At 39.3% G+C, this 18,197-nt stretch overlaps 1 protein-coding gene across 1 annotated transcript in view; it reads left to right on the forward strand.

Moving 5' to 3' along the window:
• The window catches only part of LOC128643682 (perilipin-1-like), a 369,024-nt gene that overhangs the window by 82,866 nt on the left and 267,961 nt on the right, over positions 1-18,197 (forward strand). The window contains exons 4-5 of the mRNA XM_053696517.1: positions 4,412-4,494; positions 17,494-17,743. Coding sequence (XP_053552492.1) covers positions 4,412-4,494; positions 17,494-17,743 — 333 coding nt within the window. The remainder of the gene's footprint in view (positions 1-4,411; positions 4,495-17,493; positions 17,744-18,197) is intronic.

Genomic DNA, 18,197 nt, shown 5'->3' on the forward strand with positions numbered 1-18,197 from the left:
TAAAAAAAACTAATCCTACAAAAAAATTTAAAAAATCTAACATTACAAAAAAAAAATAAACACTAAAATTACGAAAAATAATAAACGAAATTATCAAAAATGAAAACAATTACACCTAATCTAGGGCCCGATCCGATATGCAGCGTCGCCCGCAAATGCCGGCGATGCTGAATTTTGCGCTGGTTTGGTATCCTATATACGGCGTAACCTAGAAGTTACGCTCTTATATTTCTGCCGTCGCCCGTAGTTTTTTGGGCCATAGACAGGTATACCAAACCAGCGCAGTTTGGTATCCAATATACAGCGTAAGGACTTACGTGGCGAAAATGGAGAAATCTTACTCCATTTTCACTTTGCCACAAAAAGCAGCCGTAGTAAGCCTTACGCTGAGTATTGGAGCCCCGTAACTCCCTAAACTAGCTACAAAATAAACCTAACACCTAACGCATGCGCAATGTCTATCTACCTGTCAACCGCGATCTGCTAAATAAAACCTAACACCTAATGCATGCGCAATGTCTATCTACCTGTCAACCGAGATCCCCCGCCGCAATCCCTAATAAAGTTATTAACCCCTAAACCACCGCTCCCCCTAATGTGAGCTCCTACCCCGCCGCCAACTGCATTAAACTACCCCCTAAGTGAGCCCCTTACACCGCCGCCATCTATTTTAAAATTATTAACCCCTTATTTAATCCCCCTACACCGCCGTCAGCTATATTAAATTAATTAACCCCTAAACTAATCCCCCTACACCGCCGCCAGCTATATTAAATTAATTAACCCCTAATCTAATCCCGCTACACCGCCGCCAGCTATATTAAATTAATTAACCCCTAATCTAATCCCCCTACACCGCCGCCAGCTATATTAAATTAATTAACCCCTAATCTAATCTCCCTACACCGCCAGCTATATTAAATTAATTAACCCCTAATCTAATCCCCCTACTCCGCCGCCACCTATATTAAATTATTCAACCCCTAAATTACTAAACTATCCCTACCACTAAACCTAAGTCTAACCCTACAAATAGCCCTGAAAAGGGCTTTTTGCGTGGCATTACCCCAAAGTAAACTGCTCTATTGCCAGCCCTTAAAAGGGCTTTTTGCGGGGCATGCCCCAAAGAATTCAGCTCTTTTACCAGGCCTTAAAAGGGCTTTTGGTGAGGCTTTGTCACAAAGTAAACAGCTCTTTTGCATCTAATCTAAATCCCCCTACACCGCCGCCACCTATAATAAATGTATTAACCACTAATCTAATCCCCCTACACCGCCGCCAGCTATATTAAACACATTAACCCCTAATCTAATCCCCCTACACCGCCGCCAGCTATATTAACTATATTAACCCTAATTATATTATGGTTAATATAGTTAATATAGTTATTATATTATATATATTAACTATATTAACCCTAATTATATTAGGGTTAATATAGTTAATATCGTTATTATACTATATATATATATATATTAAGTATAATAACCCTATCTAACTCTAACATCCCTAACTAAACTCTTATTAAAATAAATCTAATATTAATATTATTAATTAAAATATTCCTATTTAAATCTAAATACTTACCTATAAAATAAACCCTAAGATAGCTACAATGTAATTAATAATTACATTGTAGCTATTTTAGGGTTTATATTTATTTTACAGGTAACTTGGTATTTATTTTAACTAGGTACAATAGCTATTAAATAGTTAATAACTATTTAATAGCTACCTAGTTAAAATAATTACCAATTTACCTGTAAAATAAATCCTAACCTAAGTTACAAATACACCTACACTATCAATAAATTAAATAAACTACAAATATCTAAACTAAAATACAATTAAATAAACTAAACTAAATTACAAAAAAAACAAACACTAAATTACAAAAAAAAAAAAAAGATTACAAGATTTTTAAGCTAATTACACCTATTCTAAGCCCTCTAATAAAATAATAAAGCCCCCCAAAATAAAAAAAAATCCCTACCCTATTCTAAATGAAAAAAGTTAGCTTACCACCCCCCAACATTACAACCCACCACCCACATACCCCTAATCTAACCCAAACCCCCCTTAAATAAAGCTAACACTACCCTCCTGAAGATCTCCCTACCTTGTATTCTCCCAGCCGGGCAGAACTCTTCATCCGATCCGGGCGATGTCTTCAATCAAGCGGCAAAGAAGTCTTCTTCCATCCGGGCGATGTCTTCAAGCAAGCGGCAGAGAGTCTTCTTCCATCCGGGGGTTTAGGGGTTAATAACTTTATTAGGTGGCGGCGGGGTCCGGGAGCGGCGGTTTAGTGGTTAATACATTTTTTTTATTGTTAGGATAGTGAGGGGGGATAGCGGATAGAGGGTTAGACGTGTCGGGCTATGTTAGGGAGGCGTGTTAGACAGTACGGGAGATTTAATAATTTAGTCAGGTTTTGTAGGCGCCGGCAGTTTCTAAAGTGCCGTAAGTCACTGGCGACTCCAGAAATTTGTACTTATGCAGATTTCTGGACATCCCTGGTTTGTCAGACTTACGGCACTTTAGCCTCTGACGGCGCCGTATATAGGATAGCTCGAGTTGCGAGCTGAAACTGCGGGCGGCGGGGGTTCCCTCGCTTGCGCCGCAAACTACGCTGCATATTGGATTGCGCCCCTAATAGCCCTTTAAAAATAAAAAAGCCCCCCCAAAATAAAAATACCCCCTAGCCTACAATAAACTACCAATAGCCCTTAAAAGGGCCTTTTGTAGGGCATTGCCCTAAGTTAAACAGCTCTTTTACCTGTAAGTCCCCCCAACAGTAACACCCACCACCCAACCAACCCCTCAAAATAAAAAAACCTAACCTCTAAAAAAAAACTAAGCTACCCATTGCCCCTAAAGGGGAATTTGCATGGGCATTGCCCTTAAAAGGGCATTCAGCTCTTTTACAATTGCCCAAAGCCCTAATCTAAAAAGTGGTAATTTTGCCCGTTTACGGGCGTGCGATAAAAAATCAGCCATTACAAGTTTCACTCTGGAGCAATGGAAACATGTTCTGTGGAGTGATGAATCACGCTTTACTATCGGGTACTCTAATGGAAGAATCTGGGTGTGACAGATGCCATGAGAACGCTGCCTTCTAGTATGCATATTTCCTGCTGTAAAGTTTGGCTCAGGATGGAATTGTCTGTGGCTGTTTTTCAGGGTTTTTGCTGGGCCCTTTTAGTTTCAGTAAAGGGTCAACGTAATGCTAGAGGATACAAAGGTATTTTAGACTATTGGGTGCTTCCAACTTTGTAGCAAAAATTTGGAAAACCTTTACTGTTCCAGACTAACTGTGACCCTGTTTACTAAATGAGGTCCATGAAGACATGGTTTGACGAGTTTGGTGTGGAGGAACTCGAGTGACCAGAGCCCTGACCTCAGTCCACTGAACACCTTAAATTAAATGTTGTGTTTTATGTCCCTTTTTAAGGATTTTTTTGAAGTTGATAAATTTGTCACCAACAACCATACTTCCCAGTCTTTCTTAATCTGGAATTTATGTCCTGGTTTTCATAATGAGAAACCTGAACATACCCAAACCCAGCCTAACTACTAAGGCACTTGATACCATAACTACCAACCTGTCACATAGCCAAACTATTATAATCTCATTGGACACCCATAATGTGAGAAGACATCTAGATCAATCAAACCAGAGTCTCCAGTTTTTTTTAACTTAAAGGGACCTGAATCCCATATTTTTTCTTTCATGATTTAGTAAGAGCGTGCAATTTTAAACAACTTTCCAATTTAATTCTATTATCTACTTTGCTTCATTCTCTTGATTTACTTTGTTGAAAAACATATCTAAATAGGCTCAGTAGCTGCTGATTGATGGCGGCACATAGATGCTTCTTGTGATTGGCTCACCCATGTGCATTACCATTTCTTCAACACAGGATATCTGAAGAATGAAGCAAATTAAATAAAATAAGTAAATCGGAATGTTGTTTAAAATTGTATTCTCTATCTGATTAATGAAATAATTTTTTTGTGTTTCATGTCCCTTTAACATGGAGTCATGTTCCCAATTGAGGATCTCCATCTGCCAGATGGAAAAGAACTGATCTGATCTTACTCTCATGAAATACTCCTCTATAATGCATTTTTAACAATAGAGTCTACACCAATACTGGTAAAAAGTGTAAAAAAATGTTTTTATCACAAGTCTCTGCTTTCTTCAATATAAGTAGCTATATATAAACTGTTTTACAAGTTTATTGTTTTTGATTTATTGTAGAAAAATGTAAAAAAAATATTAATTTGCTATCTAAATATTGTATAATTTATACTTTACATGTTATATCTTTGATATAACACAATTTTGTAGCTGATTACAGAGCAATTTATTCCATGCGTGGGTCTCACCTGATGTTTTTTCCATTTTTAGTTGCTATGGTTAACAGAGCAGCTCTACAGGTGGTGGAACAGTTGGAGGTCAGACTTCCCGTACTGGACCAGCCAGCAGATGAGGTAAGGTTGCTAAGCAAAGATCTTTTTTATTTTACTGTGGATTCATATCTGGGACCATGGTATGTCTGTATGGTATGAGATTAGGACATTACATATACTGTATGGGCAAATGGTATATTACAGTTTCATTCTGCCATCCTACTGCCTCCTTCAGCCCAACATTGACCCAGTCAGCACAGGGTTTTAACCTCATCATTGCCAGTAACATACAGGTTTAACCCACACAGACAATCAATTTAACCTGTATATTACAAGTATCCATCAAACACAATTATGTAACCCTATATTGCCAATCACCAATGATTTAAACTCTTGTAGCCAGTAGCATTTAAAGGGACAGTAAAGTCATACAATTTTAAACAACTTTCCAATTTACTTCTATTATTTAATGTGCTTCCTTCTTTTGTTATCCTTTGCTGAAAGGTTTATCTAGGTAAGCTCAGGAGCAGCAAAGAACCTAGAGTCTAGCTGCTGATTGGTGGCTGCATATGTATGCCTATTGTCATTGGCTCACCCATGTGTTTAGTTAGAAACCAGTAGTGCATTGCTGCTCCTTCAACAAATGATACCAAGAGAATGAAACAAATTTGATAAAAGAAGTAAACTGGAAAGTTGTTCTACTTAAGTTATGAAAGAAACTTTTGGGGTTGCATGTCCCTTTATCTAATCACCACCAGCAGCACACTTGCCACTTCAGACGCCAGCTTCCAATACTCCGCCAATCCCTGGCGTCAGTATGGAGGTATGATTATTTTATGCAATCTTTGCTTAGCTGTGCCTAATGCTGTGCAAATGGATGTCTGTGCTTGGCAGAGGTAAATAATAGCATGCATAGCATTAACAACAGTAATATGACTGTTTCATGTGACATCATTTAACTTTACCAGGTACGGACACTGATATGCATTGCAGCGTGAAGTTGTGTGCATAGCTTACCAGGGGGCACATGATGGAATCTTGCAAGCTCTTGATACCAAGGAAATGTATTTATGCAGATGACAACAAAGTCCAGTCTGATGTGCTCCATCTTTAGGAGCTAACAAATGCGTCAGTTATAGATAAAAAAGTAGCTTGTTGTAGAAGTGACATAGATAATAAACAGGTCATGAACAACCGAGTAAGGCAACAACAGAAGGTTAATCAGGAACCATAATGTAGTTCACTAAGTCAGGTCACTAAGTCAGGTCAGGACATACACCAGAAGTCAGGAAAAGTAGCAAAACTAAAATCCAGCAGACTATCCAGTAATTACGGCCAGGTCATGAACTAAAGATCTGGAAGACCGGAAAAAGTAGCAAGTAGAAGGAACTTAATACACCTATAGTATGTCAAACCCATTGCTGAAGAATATTAAGACTAAAGGTCTCCAAACATCATCCCCTCAAGCTGGGCATGAAAATACGGTTAAACAATAATCTTTGCGACACATTTTATGCAAATTTCTCCATAAAAAGACAAAGACAGAAGTAAAAAAAGTATGTGATGATGCAACGGGAAAAAAGTTAAACAATAAAACACAAACAGAATTGTATATTTAAAAACATGCAAAGAGAATATAACCTGTAATCACACATATAAATACAGTGCTCTAACATGTCAAATATAAATATATAACCACTAATTCCACATTCAGAGAGAGTGTATGTAGCCTACAATGACATAAAAAGAGGGCAGATATAATCCTACCTTCAAAATGGTATCTAGTTGAATCCATTGTTCCATCTGGTTGTGTGTATATATACTGTATATATATATATATATATATATATATAGTCAAAGAAAAGTCCAGATGAAAAAAGCTCAAAGCTGTTTGGTCTTTATTTTTAAAAAATTCTCATAGTATAGCAAAAAGGCATAAAAAAATGGCTATGAATGTGGGCCGTAAGGAGGGCTGGGGTGGGCGTCTGACGCGTTTCAGCTCCTATGGAGCCTTAATCATAGACTGTGTAATGCCCTAAAGCCCTGCATTAATTGATATAGGCTGACCTCACCAGTTATTGGTTACTAGGGCCCTCCTATGCCGCCAATGGACACTTTCTAAGGGGTACACACCCATCTATGTAGGCTCCATTATTAGTTTCTTAGAATTGCCTGCTTCGGTTACCTATTAACTCTTTAGGTGCCAGAACCAATATATTTGGCCATATTAAGGTTTAATTACTTAGAGCCATATCTACTGTTAAAATAGTCTAATACTATATACTATAACTGTATATATATATATATATATATATATATATATATATATATATATATATATATATATATATATATATATATATAGCAAGTATCATCTTTTGTATTTCCTTTGCTAATGCACATGATCATTTATGTTTTTATCTTGAAGCTAAGCAACAGACAGGGAGATGGTTGAATGCTGTATTTATTGGGTGCTGCTGGCTGTAGCACTCCACAATGTCTTCCTAGTACCACAGCTTACTAAACTTAAAGGGATATGAAACACATATTTTTTTCTTTTGTGATTCAGACAGAACATACTATTTTAAAAACGTTTCAAATGTACTTCTATTAACAAATTTGCTTTGTTCTCATGATGTTCTGTGTTGAACAGATACCTAGGTAGGCATCTGGATCACTACATGGCAGGAAATAATTCTGATTTCTAGTGCGCTTGCAAATGAATAACATTCTTGCAAAACTGCTGCCATATAGTGCTCCAGAAATGGGCCGGGTCCTAAGCATATTTACCTGCTTTTTAACAAAAGATACAAAAAGAATGAAGAACATTTGATAATAGAAGTACAGGGAGTGCAGAATTATTAGGCAAATGAGTATTTTGACCACATCATCCTCTTTATGCATGTTGTCTTACTCCAAGCTGTATAGGCTCGAAAGCCTACTACCAATTAAGCATATTAGGTGATGTGCATCTCTGTAATGAGAAGGGGTGTGGTCTAATGACATCAACACCCTATATCAGGTGTGCATAATTATTAGACAACTTCCTTTCCTTTGGCAAAATGGGTCAAAAGAAGGACTTGACAGGCTCAGAAAAGTCAAAAATAGTGAGATATCTTGCAGAGGGATGCAGCACTCTTAAAATTGCAAAGCTTCTGAAGCGTGATCATCGAACAATCAAGCGTTTCATTCAAAATAGTCAACAGGGTCGCAAGCAGCGTGTGGAAAAACCAAGGCGCAAAATAACTGCCCATGAACTGAGAAAAGTCAAGCGTGCAGCTGCCAAGATGCCACATGCCACCAGTTTGGCCATATTTCAGAGCTGCAACATCACTGGAGTGCCCAAAAGCACAAGGTGTGCAATACTCAGAGACATGGCCAAGGTAAGAAAGGCTGAAAGACGACCACCACTGAACAAGACACACAAGCTGAAACGTCAAGACTGGGCCAAGAAATATCTCAAGACTGATTTTTCTAAGGTTTTATGGACTGATGAAATGAGAGTGAGTCTTGATGGGCCAGATGGATGGGCCCGTGGCTGGATTGGTAAAGGGCAGAGAGCTCCAGTCCGACTCAGACGCCAGCAAGGTGGAGGTGGAGTACTGGTTTGGGCTGGTATCATCAAAGATGAGCTTGTGGGGCCTTTTCGGGTTGAGGATGGAGTCAAGCTCAACTCCCAGTCCTACTGCCAGTTTCTGGAAGACACCTTCTTCAAGCAGTGGTACAGGAAGAAGTCTGCATCCTTCAAGAAAAACATGATTTTCATGCAGGACAATGCTCCATCACACGCGTCCAAGTACTCCACAGCGTGGCTGGCAAGAAAGGGTATAAAAGAAGAAAATCTAATGACATGGCCTCCTTGTTCACCTGATCTGAACCCCATTGAGAACCTGTGGTCCATCATCAAATGTGAGATTTACAAGGAGGGAAAACAGTACACCTCTCTGAACAGTGTCTGGGAGGCTGTGGTTGCTGCTGCACGCAATGTTGATGGTGAACAGATCAAAACACTGACAGAATCCATGGATGGCAGGCTTTTGAGTGTCCTTGCAAAGAAAGATGGCTATATTGGTCACTGATTTGTTTTTGTTTTGTTTTTGAATGTCAGAAATGTATATTTGTGAATGTTGAGATGTTATATTGGTTTCACTGGTAAAAATAAATAATTGAAATGGGTATATATTTGTTTTTTGTTAAGTTGCCTAATAATTATGCACAGTAATAGTCACCTGCACACACAGATATCCCCCTAAAATAGCTAAAACTAAAAACAAACTAAAAACTACTTCCAAAAATATTCAGCTTTGATATTAATGAGTTTTTTGGGTTCATTGAGAACATGGTTGTTGTTCAATAATAAAATGAATCCTCAAAAATACAACTTGCCTAATAATTCTGCACTCCCTGTACATTTAAAAAAAACTAGAAGCTCTATCTGAATCATGAAAGAAAAATTTGGGGTTTCATATCCCTTTAAATCAACTATTAAAGAGGCAATAAATACCTTTACCTCTTTGGTGTAAAATTGTACTTGTCTCACCCTCCTTTGAGAGGACAAAAAGCAAATTTAGCAATCTTGGCTACAGGACATTTCAAAATGTAATACAGCCGAAGATTAGAGCTAATGTAGCAATGTTAGCAATGGTTGTTGTGCACAAACACACATTTCTCCTAGTTTTCATTTAAATTTAGAGGGACAGTAAAGTCAAAATTAAACTTTTATGATTCTAACAGAGTATGCAATTTTAAACAACTTTCCAATTTACTTGTTATCACATTTGCTTTGTTTTCCTCATATCCTTTGTTAAAAATCTAGGTAGGCTGATAGGAGGTTAGGGGTCTGCATGTTGAGCAGTCTATGGGCTAGATTACGAGTGAAGCTCTATTACGAGCTCAAGCGTTAACAAGTAAGTTTTTTGTGCTCGTCGGACAACGCGCATATTACAAGTTGAAAGTAATAAGATTTTGCTTGCACGATAACCTGATTCGCACAAAAAGTCAGTTACAATATCGCAACCACTTTAACGTAATTCTGCCATAGAAGTCAATGAAGCGCGAAAAGTAGAAAAAAAACTTACACCCTACTCACGCGCACATCCAAACGTATTTTTGTAAGTGCGCTAACCCAACATGAAAATAGGAATATTCACATTCCGATGTTCTTCACATAGCAGAATATGTTCTATTTATTCATAAATACATATGTATATATATTTTGTAAACTATATACAGTATATATATATATATATATATATATATATATATATATATATATAAAATTGTAGACAGAAAAAGCAAGGAGTTAATAAGAAATAGATAGAATACGGTTAGATAAGGGAAATGGGAAAAGACAGTCTTAGCCAGCACTAAACCATTAACCCTTAAATTACTAATATACTAATAGGTTCAATCTGAATGAAAAATAATGAAAGCCAGTGGATTTCAACTATCTGTGTGGTGCTGTTACTTTAAATTGAATGATATATATATATATATATATATATGTATTAATATATATACAGTATATATGTATATGATTATATATAGGTTATATATAGGCATAACTATATACAGATATATGTAGGAATATCTATTTAAAATGTAACATATTTCCTTATGTGAAGAACATTGGCATGTAGAATATGTACAGTAAATATACAGTAAAACACAAATACATAAATACATGTACACACACACACACAAATATATATATATATATATATATATATATATACATATACATACATATATCCATGAGCCTGCTGTCCATATTGATGTACCATTGAAAAAGGTGTCAGTGAGCACCAAAATATTTGGTGAACTAATGGTTTTAAGTATGAAATAAACTCTAAGTTTTATATTTACAAAGTACAGGGAGTGCTCCAGTTTTTGCCTGTTATATACATATACATACATCCATATTTAGACGTGTATGTATCTCTATGTAAAAGCCCTTTGCAGCCCTTTTTTCTAACACCTGAGACCTCATATCGTTGAGCCCTTTTAACTTTGATTGCAGTTTTGTTTTTAAATAATCTTTATCAGACAGTGTTATCATGAATGTAACTGTACTGTATAGTGTTTTTTTTTATACGTTTTATGCAACTTTTTATTCAAGCGTACCCAGAGGCGTAACTAGAAACCACAGGGCCCAGGTATTTACATAGAAACATAGATATTGACGGCAGATAAGAGCCATAGGCCCAGCAAGTCTGCCCGATATTACCTTACAGTATAAACTTATCTAGTTTGTAGGATAGCCTTATGCTTGTCCCATGCATTTTTAAAGTCCCCCACAGTGTTTGTCATTACCACCTCTTGAGGAAGTTTATTCCATAAATCAATCACTTTCTGTAAAGAAGTGCTTCCTCAAATTACTCATGAATCTAATACCCTTTAACTTGAGATCAAGACCCCTTGTTCTTGAATTTTCAATTTTATTTAAAATACCCACAGCCTCGGTTTTACTAAGCCCTTTAACGTACTTTTTAACGTAAGTTGCTATCATATCACATCTTTCCCTTCTCTCCTCTAAGCTATACATATTTAGGTCATTGAGCCTATCCTGGTTTTATTTTTTAGACCATGTACCATTTTGGTAGCCCTCCTTTGCACAGATTCAGATTTGTTAATATCCTTCTGAAGATATGGCCTCCAGAACTGCACACAATACTCAAGATGAGGCCTAACTTATGATCTATAAAGTGGCATAAGAACCTTACTATTTCTGCTGCAAATACCTCTACCAATACATCCAAGCATTCTGCTAGCCTTACTCGCTGCATTACTACATTGTTTACTAAATTTTAAATCATCTGAAATAATAATTCCCAAGTCCTGTTCCTCATCTGTAACAGTCAGTAAAGTGTCATTGAGTCTGTAATTAACATTTGGATTTTTCTTCCCTAAATGCATTATTTTACACTTTGCTGTGTTAAACTTTAGATCCCAGTTGTTTGTCCAATCCTCCAATTGTTGTATTTCACTTCTCATTTTGTCTACCCCCCCCCCCAGAACATCCACTCTGTTACAAATTGTTGTATCATCTGCAAACAGACATACTTTCCTCTGTAGCTATATTTGAATTGCTTGTGGGATACAATGTAGCAGAACTAGGGATTACACTTCTAAAGTGACTGACTTTCAAGGCTGCACAATTGGGATCACTCAAGTATAGAGCATAGTCTTGAATCTGTTTTCTCTTGTTAAGTGTGTTCAGTCCACGGGTCATCCATTACTTATGGAATATATTCTCCTTCCCAACAGGAAGTTTGCAAGAGGATCACCCAAGCAGAGCTGCTATATAGCTCCTCCCCTCACATGTTATATCCAGTCATTCTCTTGCAACCCTCAACAAAGAAGGAGGTCGCGAGAGGAGTTGGAGTTTTTACTTAATTATTCTTCAATCAAAAGTTTGTTATTTTAAATGGCACCGGAGTGTGCTGTTTCTCTATCTCAGGCAGTATTTGGAAGAAGAAACTGCCTGCGTTTTCTATGATCTTAGCAGGCGTAACTAAGATCCACTGGCTGTTCTCGACATTCTGAGGAGTGGGGTAACTTCAGAAAATGGGAATAGCATGCGGGGTCTCCCGCAAATGAGGTATGTACAGTACAATATTTTCTGGGAATGGAATTGACTAAGAAAACACTGCTGTTACCCGTATGATTTAAGTACAGCCTTAAATGCAGTAGTATTGACTGGTATCAGGCTGATAAATGTATGCACAAAAGAGTTATTTTCTAGGGACTAGAATTTGACTGAAAAAATACTGTTAATACTGATATAATGTGTGAGCCTTAGCTGCAGTAGAAGCGACTGGTAGCAGGCTTAGTAATAACTTTACACAGCATCTGAAATGTTGTTGTTTTTTTTAAAAACGTTTACTGGCATGTTAATCGTTTTGTGAGGTACTTTGGTGATAAATCTTTTTGGGCATGATTTTTTTCCACACGGCTAACGTATATTTCTGCATAGAAACCGTTATATCAGGTCTCCCACTGTTGTAATAGGAGTGGGATGGACCTTTTTTTAGCGCCTTGTTGCGCAGTTAAAATTCTAGCACAGTCTTCCTGCTTCTTCCTCTTTGATCCAGGACGTCTCCAGAGAGCTCAGGGATCTTCAAAATTCGTTTTTGAGGGAGGTAATCAGTCACAGCAGACCTGTGACAGTGTGTTTGACTGTGATAAAAGCGTTAAATCATAAATTGATTATCCGTTTTTTTGGGTATTGAGGGGTTAATCATCTGTTTGCTTGTGGGTGCAATCCTCTGCTAATTAATACATTTAAAGAATTGTTGACTATAACTGAACTAGTTCTTTGTTCTTCAATTGTGTTTTTTTTAAAATACGCGCTGCAGCGTTTTTTATATTGCTTGTAAACTTATTGAAGTAATTTCCAAGCTTGCTAGCTTCATTGCTAGTCTGTTTAAACATGTCTGATACAGAGGAATCTGCTAGTTCATTATGTTTAAAAGCCGATGTGGAGCCCAATAGAAATATGTGTACCAATTGTATTGATATTACTTTGAATAAAAGTCAATCTGTACCGATAAAGAAATTATCACCAGACAACGAGGGGGAAGTTATGCTGTCTAACTCTCCTCACGTGTCAGTACCTTCGTCTCCCGCTCGGGAGGTGCGTAAGATTGAGGCGCCAAGTACATCTAGGCCCTTACAAATCACTTTACATGATATGGCTAATGTTATGAAAGAAGTATTATACAATATGCTCGAGTTAAGAGGCAAGCGCGACAGCTCTGGGTTAAGGACAGAGCGCGCCGATGACACGAGAGCCATGTCTGATACTGCGTCACAATTTGCAGAACATGAGGACGGAGAGCTTCATTCTGTGGGTGACAGTTCTGATTCGGGGAGACCGGATTCAGAAATTTCAAATTTTAAATTTAAGCTTGAGAACCTCCGCGTTTTACTAGGGGAGGTGTTAGCGGCTCTGAATGATTGTGACACGGTGGCAATCCCAGAGAAATTATGTAGGCTGGATAAATACTATGCGGTACCGGTGTGTACTGACGTTTTTCCTATACCAAAGAGGCTTACAGAGATTATTAGCAAGGAGTGGGATAGACCCGGTGTGCCCTTTTCCCCTCCTCCGATATTTAGAAAAATGTTCCCTATAGACGCCACCACACGAGACTTATGGCAGACGGTCCCTAAGGTGGAGGGAGCAGTTTCTACTTTAGCCAAGCGTACCACTATCCCGGTGGAGGATAGCTGTGCTTTCTCAGATCCAATGGATAAAAAATTAGAGGGTTACCTTAAGAAAATGTTTGTTCAACAAGGTTTTATATTACAGCCTCTTGCATGCATTGCGCCTGTCACTGCTGCAGCGGCATTCTGGTTTGAGTCTCTGGAAGAGGCGATTCGCACAGCACCATTGGATGAATCTTTGAGCAAGATTAGAACCCTTAAGCTGGCTAATGCGTTTGTTTCGGATGCCGTAGTGCATTTAACCAAACTTACGGCTAAGAATTCAGCAGAGCGCTATGGCTTAAATCCTGGTCAGCAGATGTAACTTCTAAGTCTAAACTACTAAACATTCCTTTTAAAGGGCAGACCTTATTCGGGCCCGGCTTGAAGGAAATTATTGCTGACATTACTGGAGGTAAGGGCCACACCCTTCCTCAGGACAGGGCCAAATCAAAGGCCAAACAGTCTAGTTTTCGTGCCTTTCGTAATTTCAAGGCAGGAGCAGCATCAACTTCCTCCGCTCCAAAACAGGAAGGAGCTACTGCTCGTTACAGACAGGGTTGGAAAGGCAACCAGTCATGGAACAAGGGCAAGCAGGCCAGAAAGCCTACTTCTGCCCCTAAGACAGCATGAAGACAGGGCCCCCTTTCCGGAGACGGATATAGTGGGGGGCAGACTTTCTCTCTTCGCCCAGGCTTGGGCAAGAGATGTACAAGATCCCTGGACGTTGGAGATTATATCTCAGGGATACCTTCTGGATTTCAAAACTTCTCCTCCACAAGGGAGGTTTCATCTGTCAAGGTTATCAACAAACCTAGTAAAGAAAGAGGCATTTCTTCAATGTGTACAAGACCTCTTAGTGATGGGAGTGATCCACCCAGTTCTGCGAACGGAACAGGGGCAAGGGTTTTATTCAAATCTGTTTGTGGTTCCCAAGAAAGAGGGAACCTTCAGACCAATCTTAGACTTAAAAATCTTAAACAAATTCCTAAGGGTTCCATCGTTCAAGATGGAAACCATTCGGACCATCCTACCCATGATCCAAGAGGGTCAATATATGACCACAGTGGACTTAAAGGATGCCTACCTTCACATACCGATTGACAAAGATCATTATCGGTACCTAAGGTTTGCCTTTCTAGCAGGCATTACCAGTTTGTAGCTCTTCCCTTCGGGTTAGCTACGGCCCCGAGAATTTTTACAAAGGTTCTGGGCTCACTTCTGGCGGTACTAAGACCGCGAGGCATAGCGGTGGTTCCATACCTAGACGACATTCTGATACAAGCGTCAAGTTTTCAAAATGCAAAGTCTCATACAGAGATAGTTCTAACATTTCTGAGGTCGCATGGGTGGAAAGTGAACGTGGAAAAGAGTTCTCTGTTACCACTCACAAGGGTCCCTTTTCTAGGGACTCTAATAGATTCTGTAGAGATGAAGATTTACCTGACGGAGTCCAGGTTATCAAAGATTCTCAATGCTTTCCGTGTACTTCACTCCATTCCAAGCCCATCAGTAGCTCAGTGCATGGAAGTAATCGGCTTAATGGTCGCGGCAATGGACATAGTGTCATTTGCGCGCCTACATCTCAGACCGCTGCAACTATGCATGCTAAGTCAATGGAACGGGGATTACTCAGATCTGTCTCCTTTGCTAAACCTGGACCAGGAGACCAGAGATTCTCTTCTCTGGTGGTTGTCACGGGTTCATCTGTCCAAAGGAATGACTTTTCGCAGACCAGATTGGACGATTGTAACAACAGATGCCAGCCTACTAGGCTGGGGAGCAGTCTGGAGCTCCCTGAAGGCTCAGGGATTGTGGACTCAGGAGGAGAGACTCCTCCCGATAAACATTCTAGAATTAAGAGCAATATTCAATGCTCTTCTAGCTTGGCCTCAGTTAGCAACACTGAGGTTCATCAGATTTCAGTCGGACAACATCACGACTGTGGCTTACATCAATCATCAAGGGGGAACCAGGAGTTCCCTAGCGATGTTGGAAGTCTCGAAGATAATTTGCTGTCTCACTCTTGCCACCTGTCAGCGATCTACATCCCAGGCGTGGAGAACTGGGAGGCGGATTTTCTAAGTCGCCAGACCTTTCATCCGGGGGAGTGGGAACTCCACCCGGAGGTATTTACTCAACTGATTCGTCGTTGGGGCAAACCGGATCTGGATCTCATGGCATCTCGCCAGAACGCCAAGCTTCCTTGTTACGGATCCAGGTCCAGGGACCCGGGTGCGGTGCTGGTAGATGCACTAGCAGCCCCCTGGGTTTTCAACATAGCTTATGTGTTTCCACCTTTTCCGTTGCTACCTTGACTGATTGCCAGGATCAAACAGGAGAGAGCATCGGTGATTCTGATAGCGCCTGCGTGGCCACGCAGGACCTGGTATGCAGACCTAGTGGACATGTCGTCCTGTCCACCATGGTCTCTACCCCTGAGGCAGGACCTTCTAATTCAGGGTCCTTTCAACCATCCAAACCTAATTTCTCTGAGGCTGACTGCTTGGAAATTGAACGCTTGATTCTATCAAAGCGTGGGATTTCGGATTCGGTTATTGATACATTAATACAGGCTCGGAAACCTGTTACCAGAAAAATTTACCACAAGATATGGCGTAAATATTTATATTGGTGTGAATCCAAGAGTTACTCATGGAGTAAGGTTAGGATTCCTAGGATATTGTCTTTTCTACAAGAGGGTTTAGAAAAGGGCTTATCCGCTAGTTCACTAAAGGGACAGATTTCTGCTCTTCATTCCATTGATATTAAGCTTTTATCTTGGAAAGTTCTGTTTTTGATGGCTATTTCCTCGGCTCAAAGAGTCTCTGAGTTATCTGCCTTACATTGTGATTCTCCTTATCTGATCTTTCATTCAGACAAGGTAGTCCTGCGTACTAAACCTGGGTTTTTACCTAAGGTTGTTTCTAACAGGAATATCAATCAAGAGATTGTTGTTCCATCGTTATGCCCTAATCCTTCTTCAAAGAAGGAACGTCTTTTGCATAATCTAGACGTGGTCCGTGCCCTGAAGGTCTACTTACAGGCAACTAAAGATTTTCGACAAACTTCTTCTCTGTTTGTCGTTTACTCTGGACAGAGGAGAGGTCAAAAGGCTTCGGCTACCTCTCTCTCTTTTTGGCTTCATAGCATAATACGCTTAGCCTACGAGACTGCTGGACAGCAGCCTCCTGAAAAAATTACAGCTCATTCCACTAGAGCTGTGGCTTCCACCTGGGCCTTTACGAATGAGGCCTCTGTTGAACAGATTTGCAAGGCTGCAACTTGCTCTTCACTTCATACTTTTTCCAAATTTTACAAATTTGACACTTTTGCTTCTTCGGAGGCTGTTTTTGGGAGAAAGGTTCTACAGGCAGTGGTTCCTTCTGTTTAATGTTCCTGCCTTGTCCCTCCCATCATCCGTGTACTTTAGCTTTGGTATTGGTATCCCATAAGTAATGGATGACCCGTGGACTGAACACACTTAACAAGAGAAAACATAATTTATGCTTACCTGATAAATGTATTTCTCTTGTAGTGTGTTCAGTCCACGACCCGCCCTGTCTTTTTGAGGCAGGTTCTAAATTTTAAATTATAACTCCAGTCACCACTGCACCCTATAGTTTCTCCTTTCTCGTCTTGTTTCGGTCGAATGACTGGATATGACATGTGAGGGGAGGAGCTATATAGCAGCTCTGCTTGGGTGATCCTCTTGCAACTTCCTGTTGGGAAGGAGAATATATCCCATAAGTAATGGATGACCCGTGGACTGAACACACTACAAGAGAAATAAATTTATCAGGTAAGCATAAATTATGTTTTTGCACAATCTTTTATTGGGCCCATTACTTTTGTGTCTCGTTTTCATTTCAGGCTATTTCAGAGTTAAAGGACAGTTTTGTTGGTAGGGTGCAATCTTTTAAAAACCGAATCCTGAACAGGACACAGAACGTGCTGGACAGAGGGCAGAACCTATTGCAGGACATTCAGGAAGCTGTTTCTCTAGTCGCTGTCACTTTTGGAACCATGGGTGTCAGAGAGTTGTTGAGGCTGGGAGCTGACCTTGCAGTTACACAGGCAACAGACCTGGTGGATTACTACTTGCCAGACGAGGAAGACAAAGGTACCTGTCCAATGCATTCACCTACACAAATCACTAATTTCCACACTGGTAAACTGAGAAAGCAAATGCCTTCCTTTATATAAAATACATTTTATCCCACATTTATCTGAAGTGATGGTAAATTAACGCTACCTAACCTCAGCTAATAAACCGCTAACTTATATTTTTTTAAAATCTTTTTTAAAGGGACAGTCTACACCAGAATTTGTATTGTTTAAAAGAGTGATAATCCCTTTATTACCCATTCCCCAGTTTTGCATAACCCACACTGTTATATTAATACCTTGTATCTAAGCCTCTACAGATTTCCCCCTTATTTCAGTTCTTTTGACAGACTTGCATTTTTTTTGCCAATCAGAGCGGACTCCTAGGTAACTCCACAGTCATGAGCACAATGTTATCTATATGGCACACATGAACTAACGCCCTCTAGTTGTGAAAATTTCAAAATGCA

This window comes from Bombina bombina, unplaced genomic scaffold (assembly GCF_027579735.1).
Source record: "Bombina bombina isolate aBomBom1 unplaced genomic scaffold, aBomBom1.pri scaffold_403, whole genome shotgun sequence".
Lineage (NCBI taxonomy): Eukaryota > Metazoa > Chordata > Amphibia > Anura > Bombinatoridae > Bombina > Bombina bombina.